At 43.6% G+C, this 24434-nt stretch overlaps 1 protein-coding gene across 6 annotated transcripts in view; it reads left to right on the top strand.

Annotated features, from left to right (window-relative positions):
• The window catches only part of trit1 (tRNA isopentenyltransferase 1), a 50902-nt gene that overhangs the window by 10308 nt on the left and 16160 nt on the right, over positions 1–24434 (top strand). For all 6 annotated transcript variants that reach the window (XR_011952453.1, XM_072548623.1, XM_072548618.1 and 3 more), the window contains 5 exons: positions 768–940; positions 3709–3851; positions 5782–5893; positions 7912–8021; positions 11231–11308. Coding sequence is in view for 5 of the 6 variants with exons in the window: in XM_072548623.1 (XP_072404724.1) it covers positions 768–940; positions 3709–3851; positions 5782–5893; positions 7912–8021; positions 11231–11308 (616 nt within the window). In the remaining variant the exon portion in view is untranslated. The remainder of the gene's footprint in view (positions 1–767; positions 941–3708; positions 3852–5781; positions 5894–7911; positions 8022–11230; positions 11309–24434) is intronic.

Raw genomic sequence — 24434 nt, 5'->3', positions numbered from 1 at the left:
AAGCTGAAAGAGGAATATAATTCTATGCGTTAAGGAAGATGACTTATGGACATCAGGGAGCATAATGCATTTGATATTATGTATTATAGCAGGTTTGATTTCCACCTCTGTATGCAGTTTGCACATTCTCCCTGGTTTCCTCCCACAATCCAAAGATGTACAGGTTCGGTGAATTGGCCATGCTAAATTGCCCATAGTGTTAGGTGCATTAGTCAGAGGGAAATATGGGGTGGCGGAATGGGTCTGGGTGGGTTGCTCTTCAGAGGGTCAGTGTGGACTTGTTGGGCCGAATGGCCTGTTTCCATACTGTAGGGAGTCTATTCTAATCTAATGTAAGCATGTCCAATCTAACTCGGTGAATTGGATTATCAGTTTTAGTTTGTGCATTCAGATGTGTACTTTGTTTTTTCCAAAAGCAGCTTAGTTATTTCTATCCGCGTCCTTTCATCAGGCATTGCACTTTTATCATCATGCAGAGTGTCCAGTCAGCCTACAAGGGGGGGCAGTCACTGCTTTCCCTTGTTACTCTGCTGTGCACATTGATGTAGGGCAGTGTACATGAAATCCTATAAAAGTGAGATGCTCCAACTACTTGTTACAATGACTGTGGCTGAACTCATTGGTGGCTTTAATACAGCCCCTTGCTTTTCCAGAATGTGTCCCTCATTGCAGGAAATGAAACTGTGCTCTATTTCTCGCTTGCTGCAGTTAGTTTGTGACATTCTGTCCAATTGATGAGGTTGATTGGTGCTATCTCTGTCTTGTAGAAAGAGAAGGCTTTCTCTGCAGCAGACTGGGAAACTGGGAGTCGAACACCATCGCCCAGTCGAAAGGAAGAACTGGAAAAACTGGACTGTCAAGAACTCTACAAACGACTGGCTGAAGTTGACCCTGAAATGGCAGCAAAATTACACCCAAACGATAAACGCAAGGTGGCAAGGTCAGCTAAATATGAATGACAGTTGTAGATTGAATAACATCATCTCTCAGCAGATGGTGTTTCTTTTAACAGTGATCTAATTAAATCCATATACATTCTGTATTCTTGCCCTTCACTCTCACATCATGTTAGCTGTATTAGAGCTGAGACTGAGAGACACACAAACTGCACAGTATTGGCTGTAACTCCATTGGCAGCACTCTCTCATCTTTGCTTTGAAGGTTGAGTGTTTAAACCACTCCAGGGAGTTGAGTGTGTACCCAAACTGACACTCCACTAAGCACAGGGGATTGCCTCACTGTTGGATGTACCCACACTAGTGAACTAGCAAGGTCTTGGGAGATCTGGTGTCCTGGTCAATGTTAATATTTTACAATGTTAAAAGTTTCCAGTGATTATCTTGCTGCTTGTGGGATTTTACTGGACGCAGTGAACAATTCCTGAATTCTAAAGTAACGATATCTAAAGGATTTAACTGGTGTGAGGCACTCATCGGCTGATATCTGATTGACCTGAAACTGTTGAATCCAGGGAGATGGTGGAGACGGAGGGGTTTCATTTTGTAACCACCTCCTCTATCTGGTCTTTGACCCTCATGGAGATTTTCATTTGAATATTCCTAACTGTGTGGAGGCTGGTGACCAGAATACGATGGTAGTCATGGGGGAGCCTCATCAGGATGGCTTCCCCCCCAATGCAATCCTCCCTCTGGGTGCTTTTACTTTACCTCTCCACAGTCACTTTGTGCCAGTTTGGACCATGTCTGTTTGACCTGCTTCTGGAATCACGAGTTCTGGTGCCCTTGCTTGAGATTTGCACGTATACCAGGAGATCTCCCCTGCCCTCCTACCCATGAAGGACACCACCTCCAACACTATGGCCCTTGTTCAGTGATGTACTGAAGTGTCCCCTTTGGTCTATGTACTCCTATGTACTTGGAGTGGGCATTTCTGACATTGCAGCAAGAAGCTAACACTGATGCAATGGTACTTTGATGCATGTAACTGATAATGTTTTGTTCTACGTGCATATTAAAAATTATATTTTGGTTGAAGTGAGCAATTGAATTTCAATGGAGTGCGAAAAAGCTGATGTGTTGTGGCTAAGCTGCAAATTGTGGTCATTTTTTTTTCCATTTCTCAGAGACTTTGATCTTGCTGACTGTCCCTGATCAACACCAAGTCAAAGGAAGAATTTTGTATCAAACAGGCAAGACGTTATCAGAAAACATGAGAGAGACACCCATTTCACATAAAAGTACACAGAATTTGGAATCCCAGAATGTTTCCAGTACATATGGAGGTGGTTCGGCCCTTCCAGACTGTGCTGGTTCTCTCCAAGAGCATCTCATCTGGTCCTATTCCCCTGTCTTTTCCCCGGGGTCCTGCAAATGTTTTCTGTTTAGGTAGTTATCCAATAACCTTCTGAAATCCATGATTGAATCTGTCACTACCACACACTTGGACTGTGCATTACTGTATTCGGCACTTGGTGAAGTCGTTTTTCCTTCCTATTGTGTGTGGATCATTTGCCATTTGCCTCTAGTTGGCATCCCCTGGTTCTGACTCTTCCAACAATAGGAGCAGTTTCTCCCTATCTGCTCTGCCTAGACCCTTCAAATCTCTATCAATCTACACTGTGCTTTTTCACACAGGAGTATAGCCTCAGCTTTACCAGTCTGTATTTGATTCTAGGATCAGGGACATCAGTTACATTCTCATGCCTGAAACGTCGATTCTCCTGTTCCTTGGATGCTGCCTGACTTGCAGCGCTTTTCCAGCAACACGTTTTCAGCATTGATTTTCCTCAGTCATGTTTGTCTGTTCCATCAGTCTGTCTGTGTCCTTTTGAAATCTATTATTATCCTCCTAATAGTCCACATACGGCACAGCAACTGACCATTTATCAGAAATAGTCTGTCAGTTTTTTTTATGCTCCTTAAGAGCCTGCTCCAACCTTACTTTGACATTGTCTCCTCAACTCTCTCCTCGTCCCCTCTGTCTCATGGATATATAGCTTACCCTCAAATGCAACAATAAAATTTGCTTTCTGTAGTAGCAAGTAAAACATTCTAAATAACCTCTGGATGAAGAAGCTTCCCCTGAATTCTCCAACTGATGTTTTGGTGATTATTTACAAAACCTAATTTTAGCCTTCTCACAAGTGGAAATGACTACACTGTGTTCAGACTGAAGGAGATAAAGATCTCCTTCCAGCTTACTGTGGATGCTGGAAATCTGAAACAAACCCAGAGAATGCTGGAGAAACTCGTTCGGTCTGGCAGCATATGAGGAGAGAGAAACAGAGTTAATGTTTTGAGTTTGTATGAATCTTCTTCAGAACCCTGTTTGTTTTTCTCTCTCTGCAGATGCTGCTAGACCTACTGAGTCATTCAGTACAGAAACCGACCCAACTCGTCCATGCTGACCAAATTTCCAAAACTAAAATGAGTCCTATTTACCTGCTGTTGGCCTCTTTGCTTATAAACCTTTTCCATCCATGTACCTATCCGAATGTCTTTTCAAGTTAGTAACTGTACCTGCATCTACCACTTCCTCTGGCAGTTCATTCCACATACAAACTACCCTCTGTGTGGAAAAAGTTGCCCCTCAGGTCCATTTTAAATCTTCATCCTCTCGCCTGAAAAAGATGCCCTCTAGTTTTGAACTCCCTGCGTTTCTCCAGCATTCTGTTTGGTGAAGGTAACACAGACCACCTTCTTGCCTGCCTGCAGGTAACTCTAACACATGCCTTGTTTCTCTGAGCAGGAGCCTGCAGGTCTATGAGGAGGTTGGAGTTCCCCACAGCAAACTTCTACTGAAACAGCGCCAGGAGGAAGGAGGAGGACCCCTTGGAGGAGCACTGCGCTTTCCAAAGCCTTGCATACTCTGGCTACACGCTGACCTGTCAGGTAAGAGAAAGTGTGAGGCAGTAAACCTGCTCAACGGTCCAGTTTGTACGATGGTCTGAAAGCGTGGCGCATTTGTGGTGGTGGCTGTGAAACTGTTGTTGATTGTCATAAAAGGCTGGCAGGTTCACCTGGTGTCAGCTAGAGATGAAAATCTGCTGTTGTTATCCAGTCTGGTCAATATGTGACTCCAGGTCCCAGTCAGTGGTTGTCTCTTAATGAGCCTCTGAAATAGCTAAGCTGGCCTCTCTGATGAAAGGGCAACAAATGCCAATGACAACCACATCCCATAGATATAAATGAGGAGAGATTGTCAGTGACAGGTGTTTTATCTAAACCTGGTCTAATGGGAGGCTGCTCTCAGCGACTGTCCAGTAGGCTCCTTGTTTATTAAAAATAATATCAGAGTGATCCGGTGAGTTGCTGAAAGTGGAAACTATGTACTTCTGTGATTGGAGAAGCATTAGGAGGAAGAAAGACTGTTCGCCTTCCAATCAAAGATGCTGTCTCTTTCAGATTCGGCAGCTGCAGCTTCTCCAATCAGAGTTTGCTGCAGGTACCCGGAGGAGTAGCTGAAGGGGCCGGGCACAGAGATGTTAGTCACGGTTCCTGCTGTAAAAGCAAGGTCCTTGTAAAGCGTTGTGATCAATGAGAAGCAGCCAGATGTCGGAGGCTATTTGGGAGCAACACCTAGGAGTTGGAGGACAGGAATAGCTCCAGAGGTGTGATTAATTTTGTGCCCTTGCCAAGGTGGGAATGCCTGTTGAAGTCAGGCTAGCTGACCCAGGAAAGACTGAGACCCAGCTGTAGGGCCTGCTGACTGCAGAGGCCAGCTGTTAAATGACTGACCTGGCAGTGTAAGATTTCATCTCCGGCCCAGCAGCCTTCAACCCCTGCCTCTCACACTCCAAGCTCCCTTCAACCAGATACATAACCGCCAAATGCCTGTTTTTTGTCTTTGGTGACTCTCATCCCTGATTTACTTACTGCATGTCTTTCATTTAGGTTTTAATTTGTCGATCTCTTCATCCACGGTGTCTCAGTGCTGCCTCATTTGTTCTTGCTTTTTAGCAGAATGTATTTCTTCTGGAGCCTATTTATTTCCCTCTGCTTTTCTGTTTCTTTGTCAGTGGAATTTTACAATTAGTTTTCCCCAAATCTATTCCTATCCTTTCAAAATCAGCTTTATTCTGGGGTAATTACTTTGTCTATCTTGGCTCAGTCTTAATTTTACCTTAAATTACGACAAAATAACGAGAATTATTTAACATGAAACATTGCAATGACCCATCCTATTACAAATAGTATATATTCAATAATTATCACATTTGCTAGTCCATTATCACCATTTTGGGAGTTCAAAAAAATTATACAGCATGAACAAACTGATCCATCTTGTTAGTGACAATGCTGGGAGAACTTTCCAATTTCTCCCACTTCCCAGCTGTTTCCACTGCAAGAGTTTCTGTTACAAGTATTTATTCTGTTGGGTCTGGCCCCCAGTGGTGCAAAGAAAACTGGGGATACTTGAGGGCAGAATTAGATGTGCATCGCAAACTCTTGAGTTTTAATTGCAGGAATTTTGGGGGGAAAAAAGAAGTGGGGAGGTAAGAACATAGATGGATTTGAAAATGAGGAGGAGAATATGAAGATTAAACTTCTGCTTATCAAGGGAGCCAATGTCAATCAGTGAGCAGGAGGGTAGCCCTAAGTAATTAGAGGATAAAGGTAGGGGACAATGGAGAGAAAATGGGGATTGCCCCAGAAGTAGCAGAGCTCATATTGATACAGTTCACTGTTTCAACCCGTTCTGTTGGTGTGAGGAATGAGTGGTTCATTTCTAGACTTGTATTATCTTTCTCTCGCACAATAATTGTTGTAAAATCTTCACAGAACTTTGCAAAGCTTATGGTTCTCTGCTTTCTGTCTCCAGTTCTTGATGAGCGTTTGGATCGTCGGGTCGATGAAATGCTGGCTGCGGGCCTTCTGGAAGAGCTGGTTGGCTTTCATACGCGATACAACCAGCAGAAGATAGCTGAGAACAGGTCTGGGCACACACAGTTACGCAAAAAAACTCTGTCTTGTTAGAGCTGTTGGAAGGCTAGAGGAGAGTTAAACTTCCTTACCGTCTCCACCTTTGCCAGCATTTACACCTCCTACCATTCATTTCCCTTATTCAGACATGCTTTCTAATGTTTTACCCATACTGACTAGGGCCTCTTCTGTTCTCCATTTACCCTTCTTTTAAGGATAACTGTTCTACTGGGTCTCCCTATTCTCAGACACTTCTTATTTTATTTGTTGATGGTATGTAGCCATGGCTGGTGATCCCACCATCTACTGTCCATCCCTAATTGCCCTGGAAAAGATGGTGGTGAGCCATCTTAATCACTGCAACCTTTAGTGTAGATACTCCCACAATGTTCTTACGGAGGAATTTTGACAGCGACACCAAAAGGAATGGTGATATATTTCGAAGTCAGGGTGATGAGTGGCTTGGAGGTGAATTTGCTACGGTTCCCATATATCTGCTGCCCCTGTCTTTCTGGATTGTATCGGTTACAAGTTTGGGATCAGGGATTGGTACTGGAGCCACAATTATTTACAATGTTTTTAATGATTCGGCAATGGGAAGTGAATAGCCAAATTTGTGGATGACACAAAACTGGATGGAAGGCAAGTGGACTATTGGCCTTCGTTTCAAAGGAAAGCTATTCTGGCCAGAGAAGGTTCACTATGTTGATTCTGGATATGAGGAGAGATTGACTACATTGGGTGTGTACTCCTTGGAATCTAGAATAATGAGAGGTGATTTTATAGAAATGTATAAGATTCTTAGGATGTTTTGCAGGGTAGATACAGGAGTTTGTTTCCCCTTGTGAGAGAGTCTAGGATTGGAGGGATCATTGCTGCTTAAGGGGTTGCCCATTTATGACAGAATGTTTTCTTCTGAGGGTAGTAAAGCTGTTGAATTCTTTACCACAGAGAGCAGTCAAGACTGACTCGTTACGTATATTCAAGAGTTTACAAGCCTTTATGCCACACATGCTCATGTGAGTGCAGTGATAAGTTCACAAGTCGCCACTTACGGCACCATCTTAGGTACCAAGGTACAAATTCTTCAGTATAAATTCTTAGGGGAAAAAATATTAGAAAAATAGAGAAGTAAGAGTTCAGAATAACAGTCCTTCCAACTCAGACCATGCTGGGCTTCACCTCAAGGTCGAGAGTGCCAGGCATCTGAGTCCACACTGAGGCCAGGAGTCTGCACTGGCTTTCCGAACAGACATCGCCAATGCCACCCGAGCATGGGAGGTAAAAGGAAAAAGGATAAAAATGCAAGAGAAGAAAGGAAAAGAGATGAACAGAGTGGACAAGCCGCAGCTCAGGAGTCCTACCCTGCTGCCAATCTTGGAGACGTTTTATTCAGGGCTGGAATATACAGTTTTGTTTTGTTATCAAAAAAGGAATTAAAGGTAATGACGGGGAGGGGGGGGGGGTGGTGCAGGAACATCTATTTGAGGATTATCAGATCAGCCATGTTCTCATTGAATGACAGAACAGTCTTAATGGGCTTCATGACCTACACTTTAATTGACTGAAGTATCAGACCACCACCTACATGTGGAAGTGGATCTGTCTGAGTACTTATGAAAGTTGTGTTCTTGGGAAACCGTTGAGGGCTGTTGTTGCAAGTTCTCATGAGCAGGCTGTCTAATGGGAACATTGTAAACTGAGAAAATCAGCACAATCTCCATTGGCCATCAGAGATGTGAATATGCATCTCGCTGTGAACAGCCCACATCCCACTCAAGGTTCTCGCAACATTTTTGTGCTCCAGAGCCATAACATTATAAGCCGTTGAATGATTTGTGGATAGTTCTCCATTTGTTTTGTGGCAAGGAGAGACCACCCGTTTCTCCAGTCCAGTGATTGAAAGCATGTGTGGCCCTCGGGAACTGTGCATTTTATGAATCATTCTGCTGCACTGTCCTTTTTGTTTCGTTGATTGACAGTTTATTGATTAATCTTTGTGTCTGGATCTTTCTCCATTGGGACACAGCCAGGACTACCAGCATGGCATCTTTCAGTCCATTGGATTCAAGGAATTCCATGAATATCTGACCTCCAACAGCAACTGCAGCGAGACTAGGGAAAAGCTGCTGAACCAAGGTAACAATGTGTAAAATGGGTGTAGTGCAATACTGGGTTTGGTAATGAAGCTTCTATTTGAGTGGACGGGCTGGGGAAGGCTTAACTGAGGAAGAACGGACTTTGAAGACATTTATTGACATGGGGCTGCATATTACATGGGAGTTGTAGCCGAACACTGGGGCAAACTGGACATTGCATCTCGCTGTAACATGTTTTGTTGTGTGCACGCGAGGGTAGTTATTAATCTCAGTTCAAAAGTTATCAGTTAGATGTCTGGCACAGTATACATTGCCTGTGTAAAATGGGAAACAGGAAAGGACCAGGAGTTTACAGATTACTGCAGTCCCCATGAATTGCCAGGGCTGTATTTCCTGAGTGTGTAGTCAGCCAAGAACAGCTTACAGGTAACTGAGGACTTGCCTGGTACCTGCTGTGCCAATTCCCCCATTGCTGCTCCCTGAACAACATTTGCAAAGGTGGTTTGCTGAACACCATGACTTTCCTCTAACAGCTACATCCATGATATCTGCTAACCAGCTTTAAGGAAGGATCGAACTTACATCTGTGTGGTACTTTTCATGTGCTCAGGATGTTTCTCAAGTGCTTACTGTTGTGTGAGCAGTCCAATCAAATCCCTAGCATTGCTTATCATGTTGTGCAAGCAATGTCTGTGCCACACCATTTAGTGGGTTAGCTGCCAGAGGTAGGAAGTGATAGGGGGACAGAAGAAAACCACCTCCTGGTCTGACCAGATGAAGCAGTTGTGTTGAACCACAAGTTGTTAACTGCAAGATAGCCATTCAAAGAACAAAGAAAATTTACAGCCCAGGAACAGGCCCTTTGGCCCTCCAAGCCTGAGCCAATCCAAATGTACTGTCTAAACCTGTCGGTCAATTCCTAAGCATCTGTATCCCTCTGGTCCCCACCTACCCATGCATCTGTCCAGACACATCTTAAATAAATCTACCGTGCCTGCCTCTACCACCTCTGCTGGCAACGCGTTCCAAATGCCCACCACCCTCTGTGTGAAGTACTTGCCACGTGTATCCCCACTTAAACTTTCCGCCTCTCACCTTGAAAGCATGACCTCTTGTTATTGAATCCTTCACCCTGGGAAAAAGCTTGTTTCTATCCACCCTGTCTATAACCTTCATGATTTTGTAAACCTCAATCAGGTTCCCCCTCAATCTCCTTTTTTCTAATAAAACAAACCTAACATATTCACCCTCTCTTCATAGCTAGCACCTTCCATACCAGGCACCATCCTTGTAAACCTTCTCTGCACCCTCTTTAAAGCGCCCACATCCTTTTGGTAATGTGGCGACCAGAACTATACACAGTATTCTAAATGCAGCCGAACCAATGTCTTGTACATTTTTAACATGACTTGCCAGCTCTTATACTCAATACCCCGTCGATTGAAGGCAAACATACTGTATGCCTTCTTGACCACTCTATCCACCTGTGCACAACCTTCAGGGTATAATGGACCTGCACTCTCAGGTCCCTCTGCCCATCAACCTTTCCCAAGGCTCGTCCATTTATTGTATAATTTGCTCTAGAATTAGACTTGCCTAAAAGTATCACCTCGCATTTATCTGGATTGAAGGCCATCTGCCACTTTTATGCCCAACCCTCCAGTCTGTCTATATCCTCCTGTGTTCTCATTACAGGTTATCATCATATCATTGATATCCTGATGAAGGGCTTATGCCTGAAACATCAATTCTCCTGCGCCTCGAATGCTGCCTGACCTGCTGTGCTTTTCCAGCACCACACTCTCGACTATCACTGATAATTATCAACACTGTTACAGAGATTATGGGGAGGACCTGGATGTTGGGTCTCATTTATTCATTATCCAAAGCTGATTTGTCCTCAAGTTCATACAACATTTTCATGAGCTTAATGGAAAAGGAACACTGGTAATCAAACACCTGGATTCTATGAGCCATCTGAAATGTCGAATTCAGTCACTAAGATCGTTAGTTTGCCTGATTTCAACTGCTGTCCAGGACAACAGAAACTTTTATTAGATTTCATCAATCAAAACCAATGTCTTACCAATTAGAAACAAATCTATCCTTTAACACGGAGAAAAACAAGTGAAAAAATTACTACTGTTCAAAACAAACTATATTTCTTTTAAATCCAAACATGCGCGCATTCCTTTACTAATTGGACAGCATGTGTAAATATCACGGGTAAAATGGAACAAATTCAGAGTGTCAAAAGTCCAGACCTCAAGGGTGGAATGAGGTGATTTTTCCCAGCTCTTTGGTTTTGACAATGATACCATGTTGTTGTCAACCACAGAGCAATAGAAAATCCTCAGTTTGGTAGCTGGTCAGTTGCACCTGAAGTCTTTATTTAATTCGGAGTTCTTTTCAGGGTCTTTGAGGTTTGTGACCCGTCTTTGCTTGCTGCCTTTCTGGAGGTCAGATCTCCGTTCTGTGCCAAACTGCAAACTAGAAAATCCAAAAATTGCTGCTAGGCAGGTTTTCAACCCAGAGGCGTCTGGTGCCACCTTGTCTCACCAAAGTATCAGTTTCTAGCTTCTCCAAAAGTTGCATGACTTTGTGTGAGCAGTTAGTGAACATTACATGGTTCCACTCTTGACCTTGGAGTTGCAAAATAAATTATTTTCTTCAACACAGCAGTGTCCAAATTTGCTCTAAAACAAAATGTAATCTTTAAAACATTATTGTTGGTGACCCTCGTGAAACAAGTCAACATTGACCCTTTCAGACCCTTACGCTCATAAGCAAATGGCTAGAAAATGTTGCATACTTTTGAATTATGGTCACTTGTTTAGCTGTACATGATAACCATTTATACACGGCAAAATAGTAATGACCTGGTTATCTAGTTCTGATATTGGTTGAGCGATCCAAGTTAACCAAACTGCTATTCAAAAGTGCCATAGGATCTTTTTGGCCATATGGCAGCATTTCCAATGGTAGTGCTGCACTTGACTGTGGGTTCAGTACTGGAGTGAATCCAGTGTCTGATGTTAAGAGTGGTACTGACTGAGTCAGACTTCAGTGGCAGCTGTCTTTGAGCATGGGTACCGAAGCTGATCTAGGATTTCTGCAGCTAGGATTTTGCTGTTTGTTTGGAATGTAAAGGAGTGTATTTTCACCCTGTTCAGTCTGTCTCTGCAGCGTTTGTTTGGAGAATGAGGGAGTGTGTACCAGTTCTGTTTATACCGTGTCTTTCCCCGGCAGGTATCGCTGCACTCAAACAAGTCACAAAGCGTTATGCAAGGAAGCAGAACAAATGGGTCCGCAATCGTTTCCTAAAGAGTAAGTAACAGAATGAGAGCTGAAGAACAAACCACAGGGCCTGGTTAGGGCACAGAGAAAGGCCCTTCAGCCCACCACATCCATGAATTAATTTAATCCCATTTTTCAGCACTTGACCCATAGCCTTGTAATCTTTGGCACCACAAGTGCACATCTAAATATGTCTTCGGTGTTATAAGGGGTTTCTACCTCTAACACCCTTATAGGCAGTGAGTTTCAGATTCCCACCACCCTCTAGTGAAAAGCTTTTTCCACCCATCTCTTCTAAACCTACTGCTCCATATCTCAAATCAGTACCCCTGCTCATTGAACCCTCCATCAAAGGTAAACATTTCCTCTGGCTACCCTTTCTAGGCCCCTCATAATGGTATCCATCTCAGTCATGTCTCCTCACAGTCTCCTCTGCTCTAAGGAAAACAACCTCAGACTGTCCAATCTCTCTTCATAACTAAAAACTCTCCAACCCAGGCAAAATCCTGGTAAATCTCCTCTGCACCCTCTCTAGTGCTATCTCCTCCTTCCTGTAAAATGGATTCTAGAACTGCAAACAATACACCAGCTGTGGCCTAACCAACGTTTTAAACAGTTCCAGCATCACCTTCCTGCTGTTAAACTCTATGCCTTGGCTAATAATGACAAATATCCCATATGCCTTCTTAAACCCTTTATCCACCTGTACTGATAACAGAAGGGCCTGGTATATACACACTGCTTTCCAAGGTCCTACTGTTCATCATGTATTCCTTTGTCTTGTTTGTCCTGCCCACATTTATCTAGATTGAATTTCCCACCTGGCCAGTCTGTCTATACCCTGCTGTCATCAGCCAGCTCCGTTTAGTTTGTGCTATTAAAGATCATTGATGCCTATTCAGAATATCGATACGGGTAGTACTGACCGACACACTCTAGTTACAGTTGTTATGGGTATGTTCGCCGAGCTGGGAATTCGGCTTGCAGACGTTTTGTCCCCTGTCTAGGTGACCTCCTCAGTGCTGTGGAGCGCTGCTGTACTGTGTTGGTTGGAATTTATTAGGTATTATTCACACTGCTTCTGGTAGTTGGCTCCAGTTGTTTGTTGCAGTGCTTGGTATATTGGGTCTAGGTAAATGTGTTTATTGATGGAGTCCGTGGATGAGTGCCAAGCTTCTAAGCATTCTCTGGCTGACCTCTGTTTGGCTTACCCTATTATTGTGGTGTTGTCCCAGTCAAATTTGCAGTCCTTGTCTTCTGTGTGAGTAGATACTAAGGATAACTAGTGGTTAGTTGATGTTCATCAATGCAAATTGTTAGCTGTCTGCCTGTCTGTCCTGTATAGGTCCATGCAGTCTCTGCATGGAATATTGTACACCATGTTTGTCCTGCACTAATAGGTATTGGGTCTTTTGTTCTGGTGAGTTGTTGCCTGAGCATGGATGTTGGTTTATGTGCTGTCATAAATCTGAGTGGTCAGAGCAGTCTGGCTGTCAGTTCTGAGATGATTTTTATATGAGGTAGAGTAGTTAGTGTGTTGGGTCGTGGCATGTCCTCCTCGTGTGGTTTGTCTGCCAGGCGTCTGTGGATGAAGTTGTGGGGATATCTTGGCAAAGACTTTATAGAAGTGTTCATCTTCTCCAAATAAATTCCAACTGACACAATACAGCAACGCTTCACAGGAGGCTCCACAGCACTGATGATGTCACCCAGAAAGGGGATGAAACATTTGTAAATCAAATTCCCAGCTCAGCAAACATACCCACAGAAACTACAACCCGATAACAAATCTTTATATAAACCTTCAATACTCCAATTAACTAGTAGTTTCTTGGATCAATACTCCCAACAGAGGCACGTAGAAATTTTCATTCCAAATCAGACAGGGCTGAGAATAATGGGAGGAAATGAATAATGAGAAATGCGACAGAGTTGAGGCTGTGTTTTTTTTTAATGTACAGGTGGGTATTAACTCATTAGAAAGGCAGTGAAAACATTATCAGTAGGAACTTTCAAAAGGGAATCAGACAGATACTTCAAGTAAGACTTCAGTGCTTTGAGAAAGGAGAGAAGGACAGCAGGGCGAGTGAAATAACTGTTTTAGAACATAGCCAAAAACATTATGGACTGAATGACCTTCTGTGCTTTGTGCTTCTACGAGCTTACAAGGTAAGTTCCCTGCTCAGTGATAACAAGTGGGAAAGGTTATGATTTGTTTTGGATGTACTATTTGTGTAGCATTGTTCACTTTTAATGTTTACTAAATTATCATAACATGGAGACTGAGTAAGACTAAGACAACATAATAAGTTGGGTTTTCAGCGCTTCAGAAAGCAATTGGGTCAGAGTCTGGAAGTGTTTACCGAGCAGCAAGAAATAAACAGCAGTGGGAACTTTTTAGACTGTTAATATTGTCCAGAAGAAATATATCCTTCTAAAATATACAAACATGAGATCCATAATGAAACAGTGAGTAAAGAAAAAATTAAAATCAAATAAAATTGAAGTGAGTGAAAGACACTAAATAAATAGATGACAGCAGACAATGGCAAAAATATTAGGACAAATGTAAAAGGTAACTAGACAAGCAGAAAGTAATATGAAAATAAATTATTCTGTAGATACATAAAAACAAAACAAAATTGATAAGAGATAATAATGACACACTCTCAGTTAATCACAGCCAAATGCCAAATATTTTTCCAAGGTGACTACCAGTTGAGCCTGACATCAGAAGTCTTCAAAAAAAAAGGGAAGAGATTAGTGAAGGGGTAAAACGTTTGGTCCAGATGAATTGTCTCTGTGCACTTTTAAGTGAATAGACTGGGCGAGGGAAAAGATACCAAGGTACTAGATTTTCAAAAGGCATTTGATACAGGATAGACCAGCAGGAGGCTGGACGAACACAGCCAGGCAGCATCAGGAGGTGGAGAAGTCAATGTTTCAGGTGGTGCTACAGGAGGCTGATTAAAAATCAATTAAAATATGTGAGATATGTACCGGCACAGATTAATGATTGGTTAACAGGCAGAAAACAGGAGCAATAAATGGGTCATTCTCAGGTTGGCAGGCTGTGATTCATGGGCTACTGTAGGAAGCCAGCTGTCTTTAATATATATCAATGAATTGGAAGGGGAAACCAGATGTGATATCTACAAATTTGTGGATGATCCAAAGCTAAGCGGGAGTGTGTGTTGTGAGGAAGACGTACAGCAACTTTAAGAGGATTTGGACAGGCTTAATGACTGGGCATGAAGATGGGAGATGGAATATAACAAGGAAAAATGTGAGGTTATCCACTATCAGCTACTGTGGGTCTTTGATAAGTATGTACCTGTCAGGCAGGAAGGAAGTGGTTGCGCAAGGGAACCGTGGTTTTCTAAACCGGTTGAATCTCTTGTCAAGAGGAAGAAGCAGGCTTATGTAAAGCTGAGACATGAGGCTCAGTTAGGGCGCTTGAGCATTACAAGTTAGCCAGGAAGGAACGCAAGAGAGAGCTAAGAAGAAGCAGGAGGGGACATGAGAAGTCTTTGACAGGTAGGATCAAGGAAAACCTTAAAGCTTTCTATACATATGTCAGAAATAAAAGACTAAGGTTAGGGCCAGTCAAGGAAAGTTGTGCATGGAGTCTGAGGAGATAAGAAAGGCGCTGAATTAATATTTTTATCAGTATTCACACTGGAAAAAGACCATGTTGTCAAGGAGCATACTGAGATACAGGCTATTAGATTAAATGGGATTGAAGTTTATAAGGAGGAGGTGTTAGCAATTCTGGAAAATGTGAAAATAGATTAGTCCCCTGGGCCGGATGGGATTTATCCTTGGGTTTTCTGGGAAGCCAGAGAGGAGATGGCAGAGCCTTTGGCTGTAATCTTTATGTTGTCATTGTCTACAGGAATAGTGCCAGAAGACTGGAGGAAAGCAACTACTGTCCCCTTGTTCAAGAAGGGGAGTAGAGACAACCCTGATAATTATAGACCAGTGAGCCTTACTTCTGTTGTGGGTAAAGTGTTCAAAAGGATTATGAAAGATAGGATTCCTCATCATCTAGAAAGGAATAATTTGATTAGGGAAAGTCAGTGCGATTTTTGTGAAAGGTAGGTCATGCCTCACAAAATTTATTGAGTTCTTTGAAAAGGTGACCAAACAGGTGGATGAGGGTAAAGTAGTCGATGTGGTGTATATGTATTTCAGTAAAGCGTTTTGATAAAGTTCCCCATGGTAGGCTATTGCAGAAAATACAGAGGCATGGAATTGAGGGTAATTTAGTTGTTTGGGTCAGAAATTGGCTAGCTTGTAAGAAGAGAGGGTTATTGTTGATGGGAAATGTTTCTCCTGGAGTTCATTTACCAGTGGTGCACCACAAGAATCTGTTCTGGGGCCAGAGCTGTTTGCCATTTTTATTAACAACCTGGATGAGAGCTTAGAAGGGTGGCTTAGAACGTAGAACATTACAGCGCAGTACTGGCCCTTCGGCCCTCGATGTTGTGCCGACCTACGAAACTAATCTGAAGCCCATCTAACCTACACTATTCCATTTTCGTCCATATGTCTATCCAATGACCATTTAAATGCCCTTAAGGTTGGCGAGTCTACAGGAACAGGCCCTACAGCCCTCAAAGCCTGTGCTGATCCAGATCCTCTATCTAAATCTGCCATCTATTTTCTAAGAAGTGGTATCCCTCTGCTTGCCCATTCATGTATCTGTCTAGATACATCTTAAATGACGCTATCATTCCTGCCCCTACCACCTCCACTGGCAACACATTCCAGGCACCTGCCATCCTCTACATAAAGAACTTTCCACGCATATCTCCCCTAAACTTTTCACCTCTCACTTTGAACCCTTAGTAATTGAGTCCCCCACTCTGGGAGAATGTTTCTTCCTATCCACCATGTCTACACCTCTCATGATTTTGTAGGCCTCAATCAGGCCCCCCCTCAACTGCCTTCTTTCCAATGAAAATAATCCTAATCTACTCAACCTCCCTTCATAGGTAGCACTCTCCATACCAGGCAACATCCTGGTGAACCTCCTCTGCACCCTCTCCAAAGTATCCACAACCTTTTGGTAATGTGACAACCAGAACTGTCTGCAGTATTCCAAATGTGTCCGAATCAAAGTCTCATACAACTGTGACATGATCTGCCAACTCTGGTACTCAATACCCGTCTGATGAAGGAAAGCATGCTGTATGCCGCCTTGACCACTCTACTGACTTGTGTTACCACCTTCAGGGAACAATGGACCTGAGCACCCAGATCTCTCTCTCCATCAATTTTCCCCAGGACTTTTCCATTTACTGTATAGTTCGCTCTGGAAAATGCATCACCTCTCATTTGTCCAGATTGAACTCCATCTGCCATTTCTCTGCCCAACTCTCCAATCTATCTATATCCTGTTGTATTCTCTGACAGTTCCCTTCACTATCTGCTACTCCACCAACCTTAGTGTCACCTGCAAACTTGCAATGAGGGAACCTACACCTCTCTCCAAACTACTTATGTATATCACAAACAACAGGGGTCCCAGCACGGATCCCAGTGGGACACCACTGGTCACAGTCTCCATTTTGAGAAGCCCCCTTCCACTACTACTCTCTGTCTCTTGTTGCACAAGCAGTTCTCAATCCACCTGGCTAGAACACCTTGGACCCCATGCGACTTCACCTTCTTCATCAACTTACCATGGGGAACCTTATCAAATGCCTTACTAAAATCCATATATATAACATCTACAGCCCTTCCCTCATCAAGCAATTTTGTCACCTGTTCAAAGAATTCTATTAGGTTTGTAAGACGTGACCTTCCCTGCACAAAACCATGCTGTCTATCACCGATAAGCCCATTTTCTTCCACATGGGTATATATCCTGTCCCTTAGTAACTTCTCCAACAGCTTCCCTACCATTGACTTCAGCGTCACAGATCTGTAATAACCTGGATTATCTGTGCTACCCTTCTTAAACAAGGGGACAACATTAGCATTTCTCCAGTCCAGACCCCCACCCCCCACACCATTTTCAAGGACGCTGCAAAGATATCTGTTAAAGCCCCAGCTATTTCCTCTCTTGCTTCCCTCAGTAACCTGGGATAGATCCCTCTTGTCCTGGGACTTGTCCACCTTTAATGCCTTTTAGAATACACCCCTCCTCCCTCCTTATGCCGACTTGACCTAGAGTAACCAAAGACCTATCCCTAACCTCAATATCTGCCATGTCCCTCTCCTCAGTGAATATTGATGCAAAGTACTCATTAAGAATCTCACCTATTTTCTCTGACTCCATGTATATCTTTCCCCCTTTGTCCTTGAGTGGGCCACCCCTTTCCCTCATTACCCTCTTGCTCCTTATATATGAATAAAAGGCTCTGGGGTTTTCCTTAACCCTGCTCGCTAAAGATATCTCATGACCTCTTTTAGGCCTCGTAATTCCTCATTTCAGATTGGTCCTACATTCTCGATATTCTTCCAAAGCTTCGTCTAACTTCAGTTGCTTATACCTTATGTACGCATCCTTTTCTGTCTTAGCCAGTCTCACAATTGCATCTGTCATCCATAGTTCCCTAATTTGCCATTTCTATCCCTCGTTTTCACAGGAATGTATCTCTCTTGAACTCCAACCAATCTTTCTTTAAAAGCCTCCCATATACTGAATGTGGATTTCCCTTCAAATAGCTGCTCCCAATCTACTTTCCCCAGCTCCTGCCGAATTTTGCTATAGTTGGCTCTCCCCCAGTTTAGCACTCTTCCTTTAGGACCACTCTTGTCTTTGTCCATGAGTATCCTAAAACTTATGGAATTGTGATCACCTATTCCCAAAGTAATCCCCACTGAAACTTCAATCACCTGCCCGGGCTCATTCCCCAACACCAGGTCCAGTATGGCCTGTTCCTGAATTGGAGAAAGTGAGGACTGCAGATGCTGGAGATCAGAGCTGAAAATGTGTTGCTGGAAAAGCGCAGCAGGTCAGGCAGCATCCAAGGAGTAGGAGAATCGATGTTCCAAGTAGTTATGCCCGAAACGTCAATTCTCCTGCTCCTTGGATGCTGCCTGACCTGCTGCGCTTTTCCAGCAACACATTTTTCAGCTCTGTTCCTGAGTTGGACTATTTACATACTGCACTAGAAAACCCTCCTGGCTGCTCCTTACAAATTCTGCTCCATCCAGGCCTCTAACACGAAGTGAATCCCAGTCAATGTTGGGAAAATTAAAATCTCCTATTACCACCACCCGGTTGCTTCCATAATCTGTTTACATATTTGTACCTCTATCTTACGCTCGCTGTTGGGAGGCCTGTAGTACAGTCCCAACATCGTTACAGCATCCTTCCTATTTCTGAGCTCTGTCCATATTGCCTCACTGCTCGAATCCTCCATAGTGCCCTCCTTCAGCACAGCTGTGATAGCCTCTCTGACCAGTAGTGCAACTCCTCCACCCCTTTTACCTCCCTCTCTATCCTGCCTGAAGCATCGATATCCCGGGACATTTAGTGGCCAATCATGCCCTTCCCTCAACCAAGTCTCAGTAATAGCAATAACATTAGTGGGTGGCACGGTGGTTAGCACTGCTGCCTCACAGCGCCGGAGCCCCGGGTTCAATTCCCGCCTCAGGCAACTGTCTGCGTGGGTTTCCTCTGTGTGCTCCGGTTTCCTCCCACAGTCCAGAGATGTGCAAGTCAGATGAATTGGCCATGCTAAATTGCCCGTAGTGTCAGGTAAGGGGTAAATGTAGGGGTATGGGTGGGTTGCGCTTTGGCAGGTCGGTGTGGACTTGTTGGGCCGAAGGGCCTGTTTCCACACTGTAATGTAATGTAATATAATATAATATAATATAATCTTATGCCCAGGTATGAATCCAAGCCCTAAGGTCATCTGCCTTACCTACTACACCTCTTGCATTAAAACAAATGCACCTCAGATCACCAGTCCCTCTGTGTTCATCCGCCGCTTCCTGCCTATTCTTCCTTAGTTACACTGACTTCATTATCTACTTCCTTACAGGCTTTAATTGCTACCTCTTTCCTGTCCACTAACCACCTCGTTTGGTTCCCATTCCCTCTGAACCTTTTCCAAAGCTTCCACATTGTTCCTATAATGTGTTGACCAGAACTGTATGCAATACTCCAAGTGTGGCTATACCAGAGTTTTGTACAGCTGCAGCATGACCTCATACACCGTATGCCACCTTAACAACCCTATCAACGTGGGTGGCAACTTTCAAGGATCTGTGCACATGGACACCGAGATCTCTGCTCACCTCCACTACCAAGAGTCTTACCATTAGCTCTGAATTCCTGTTCCTCCTTCCAAAGTGACTCACCTCACAGTTTTCTGTATTAAACTCCATTTGCCACCTCTTAGCCCAGCTCTGCAGCTTATCTATGCCCCTCTGTAACCTGTAACATCCTTCGGCATTATCCACAACTCGACTGACCTTAGTGTCATCTGCACATTTACTAACCACCAAATTTACTACACCCACCTCCAGGTCATTTATAAAAATGACAAACAGCAGTGGACCCAAACAGATCCTTGCAGTACACCATTAGTAACTGAACTCCAGGATGAATATTTTCCATCAACCACCACTTCTTTCAGTTAGCCAATTTCTGATCCAACCGCTAAATCACCCTCAGTCCCATGCCTCCATATTTTGTGCAATAGCCTACCATGGGGAACCTTATCAAACACCTTACTAAAATCCATATCAACCGGACACAACCGCTTTACCCTCATCCACCTGTTTAGTCACCTTCTCAAAGAACTCAATAAGGTTTGTGAGGCACGACCTACCCTTCACAAAACTATGTTGTCTACCCCTAATCAGCTTATTACTTTTTAGATGATTATAAATCCATCTCTTATATCCTTTTCCAACACTTTTTACCCAAAACTGAAGTATGGCTCACTGGTCTATAATTACCAGGGTTGTTTCTACTACTCTTTTGAACAAGGGAGCAACAGTTGCTATCCTCCAGTCTTCTGGTACTATTCCTGTAGACAATGACGACATAAAGATCAAAGCCAAAAGCTTTGCAATCTCCTTGCTGGCTTCCCAGAGAATCCTAGGATAAATCCCATCTGGCCCAGGGGACTTACCTTTCTTTTACACTTTCCAGAATTGCTAACGTCAGTTAGCAATTGTGAACGTCAGTCCCATCTGGTCTCGTAGCCTGTATCTCGGTAGTCTCCTCAATAACATTGTTTTTTTCCTATGTGAATACTGACGAAAAGTATTCACTTAGCGCTTCACTCATCTCCCCTGACTCCACGCAGAACTTGCCACTACTATCCTTGATTGGCTCTAATATTTCTCCAGTTATTCTTTTTATTCCTGACATACCTATAAACAGCCTTAGGGTTTTCCTTGATCCTACCATCCAATACCTTCTCATGTCCCCTCCTGGCTCTTCTTAGCTCTCTGTTTAGGTCTTTCCTGGCTAACTTGTAACGTTCAAGCACCCTAACTGAGCCATCACATCTTCTCCTAGCATAAGCCGCCTTCTTCCTCTTAACAAGAGATTTAACTTCCTTCGTAAACCATGGCTCCTGCACTCGACAACTTCCTTCCTTCCTGACCGGTACATATTTATCAAGGACCTGCAGTAGCCGTTCCTTAAATAAGCTCTACATTTCAATTGTGCCAATCCCCTGTAGTTTCCTTCCCCGTCCTATGCATCCTAAATCTTGCCTAATCGCATCTTAATTGCCTTTCCCCCAGCTATAACTCTTGCCCTGCGGTATATACCTATCCTTTTCCATCTCTAAAGCAAACCTAACCAAATTGTGGTCACTATCACCAAAGTGTTCACCTACTTCCAAATCTAATACCTGGCCAGTTTTATTACCCAGTACCAAATCTAATGTGACCTCACCCCTTGTTGGCTTGTTTACATAATGTTCTGGATTAGTGGTGCTGGAAGAGCACAGCAGTTCAGGCAGCATCCGAGGAGCAGTAAAATCGACGTTTCGTGCAAAAGCCCTTCATCAGGAATAGAGGCAGAGAGCCTGAAGGGGGTAGTTTAAATCCACCCTTCACGCGCTCTGCCTGTATTCCTGATGAAGGGCTTTTGCCCGAAACGTCAATTTCGCTGCTCCTTGGATGCTGCCTGAACTGCTGTGCTCTTCCAGCACCACTAATCCAGAATCTGGTTTCCAGCATCTGCAGTCATTGTTTTTACCTTGTTTGCGTAATGTGTCAGGAAACTATCCTGCACACATTGGACAAAAACTGACCCATCTAAAGTACTAGAACTATAGTATTCACGATCAATATTTGGAAAGTTAAAGTCCCCCCATAACAACTCCCCTGTCACTCTTGCTCCTATCAAGAATCATCTTTGCTATGCTTTCCTCTACATCTCTGGAACTATTCGGAGGTCTATAGAACACTCCCAACCGGGTGACCTCTCCTTTCCTGTTTCTAATCTCAGCCCATACTACCTCAGTTGATGAGTCCTCAAAAGTCCTTTCTGCAGGTGTAGTACTGATCTTGACTCACAATGCCCATCCCTTCACTTTTTACCATTTTCTCTGTTCTTACTGAAATATCTAAATCCCAGAACCTGCAATAACCATTCCTGTCCCTGCTCTACCCATGTCTCAGAAATGGTCACAACATCGTACACCCACCTTATTCCGGATGCTCCTGGTGGTGAAGTAGACACACTTCAAACCAACTTCTTGCTTGCCAGTGCCTTCATACGACCTTGAAACCTTAGTTCTGACCTCACTACTCTCAACCTCCTGTATACTCAAACTACAATTTAGGTTCCCATCCCCGTGCTGAATTAGTTTAAACCCACCCAAAGACCATGAGCAAAATCCCCCCCCCCCCCCCACCCCCCAGGATATTGGTACCCCTCTGGTTCAGGTGAAGACCATCCCGTTTGTAAAGGTCCCATCTATCCCAGAAAGTGCCCCAATTATCCAGGAATCCAAAACCCTCCCTTCTGCACCATCCCTGTAGCCATGTATTTAACTCCTCTCTCTCCTTATTCCTTGCCTTGCTAGCATGTGGCACAGGCGACAAACCAGAGGAAACAACTCTTAGAACGAAAACAAAGCTTCCACTCCAGCCCCCTGAATCTCTGCTTTACATTCCCATCTCTCTTCCTATCTATGTCATTGGTGCCTGTGTGGAGCACAACTTGGGGGTGCTACCCCTACCCCTCAAGGATCCCGAAAACACAATCAGAGACATCACGGACTCTGGCACGAGGGAGGCAACATATCAACTTTTGAGTCTCTCTCGTTCCCACAGAAACTCTAGTAAATTTGCAGATGACACTAAAGTCGGTGGAGTTGTGGACTGTGCCGAAGGATGTTGCAGGTTACAGAAGGACAGCGATAAGCTGCAGAGCTGTACTGAGAGGTGGCAAATGGGGTTTAATGTGGAAAAGTGTGAGGTGATTCAGTTTGGAAGAAGTAACAGGAATACAGAGTACTGGGCTAATGGTAAGATTCTTGGTAGTGTAGATGAGCAGAGAGATCTCTGTTTGTGTGCATAAACCCCCGAAAGTTGCCACCCAGGTTGATAGGGTTGTTAAGAAGGCAGATGGTGTGTTAGTTTTTATTGGAAAAGGGATTGAGTTTCAGAGCCATGAGGTCATGTTGCAACTGTACAAACTCTGGTGCAGCCACACTTGGAATACTGTGTACAATTCTGGTCCCCATATTTTGGGAAGGATGTGGAAGCATTGGAAAAGATGCAATGGGATTTACCAGGATGTTGCCTAATATGGAGGGAAGGTCTAATGAGGAAAGGCTGAAGGACTTGAGGCTGTTTTCGTTAGAGAGAAGAAGGTTGAAAGGTAACTTAATAGAGACATACAAGATGATCAGAGGATGAGATCGGATGGTCAGTAAGAGCCTTTTACCTCGGATGGTGATGGTTATCACGAGGGGACATGGATTAAAATTGATTGGTGATGGATATGGGACAGATGTCAGAGATAGGTTCTTTACCCCGAGAGTAGAAGGGGCATGGAATGTCCTGCCTGCAACAATAGTAGACTCGCCAATTTGTGTGGTGCTGGGAAAGCACAGCAGGCCAGACAGCATCCGAGGCGCAGGAGAATCGACGTTTTGGGCATAAGCCCTTCTTCACCAATTCCTGATGAAGGGCTTATGTTGAAACCTTGATTCTCCTGCTCCTTGGATGCTGCCTGGCCTGCTGCACTTTCCTAGCACCACGCTCTCGACTCTGATCTCCAGCATCTGAAGTCCTCACTTTCTCCTCTCCAACTTTAACGTCATTTAAATGGTCGTTGGATAAACATGTGGATGATAATGGAATAATGTAGGTTAGATGGGCTTCAGATTGATGCCACAGGTCGGCACAACATCGAGGGCCGAAGGGCCTGTACTGTGCTGTAATGTTCTGTGTTTTATATTTGGTAGGTCGAACAGATGTGCCCATTGTCCAGAAGAAATATATCCTGCTAAAATGCAAGAATAGGAGAATCAGAATGAAACAGTGGGTGAAGAAAATATTAAAATCAGAAATAAAATTGAAATTAATGACAGACAATAAATAAATGATAAAAGTTTGGATAGTGTAGATGTACAAAGGGACCTCTGTCCTTGTTAAGTTGCTGAAGACTGACATACAGTTGCAGTGAGCAATTCAGAAGACTAATGGGATATTAATCTTTTAAGACAAGAGGATTTGAGTACAGCAGTAGTGAAGTCTTACTTCAGTTGTATAGGAGCTTGAATAGATAGTGTGTGCAGTTTTGATCTTTTTATCTCAGGGAAGGTATTATTGCCATAGAGGGAGATTCACCAGACTTGATGATTTGCCTGGTTGGGAAGTCGAGAACATGGGGACAGAGTTTAAAAATAAGGGGGCTGTCACTTAGTCCAAGGTGAGAAGAAATATTTTTACTTGGAGTTTATGAACCTATGGAATTCTCTACCTGTAATAGCTACGGGAGCTCTGTCTTTGCGTATTTTTAATGTAGAGATTGATAGATTTGTGATTGCCAGTGACATATAGATTTATGCAGACAGTGAGGTAAAAGACATTGAACACTTCAATCAGTCATGGTCGTACTGAATGGGAGAGCAGACTCGATGGGCTGAATGGTCTACTCCTGTGTTCTTCAGATTAGCAACTGGAAAGGAACAAATGTAAAACTAACAAACACTAGCCT

The sequence above is a fragment of the Chiloscyllium punctatum genome, chromosome 27, assembly GCF_047496795.1.
Source record: "Chiloscyllium punctatum isolate Juve2018m chromosome 27, sChiPun1.3, whole genome shotgun sequence".
Classification (NCBI taxonomy): Eukaryota; Metazoa; Chordata; class Chondrichthyes; order Orectolobiformes; family Hemiscylliidae; genus Chiloscyllium; species Chiloscyllium punctatum.
Note: the sequence above shows the minus strand (reverse complement) of the source record. Positions and strands in the feature narration are given on the sequence as shown.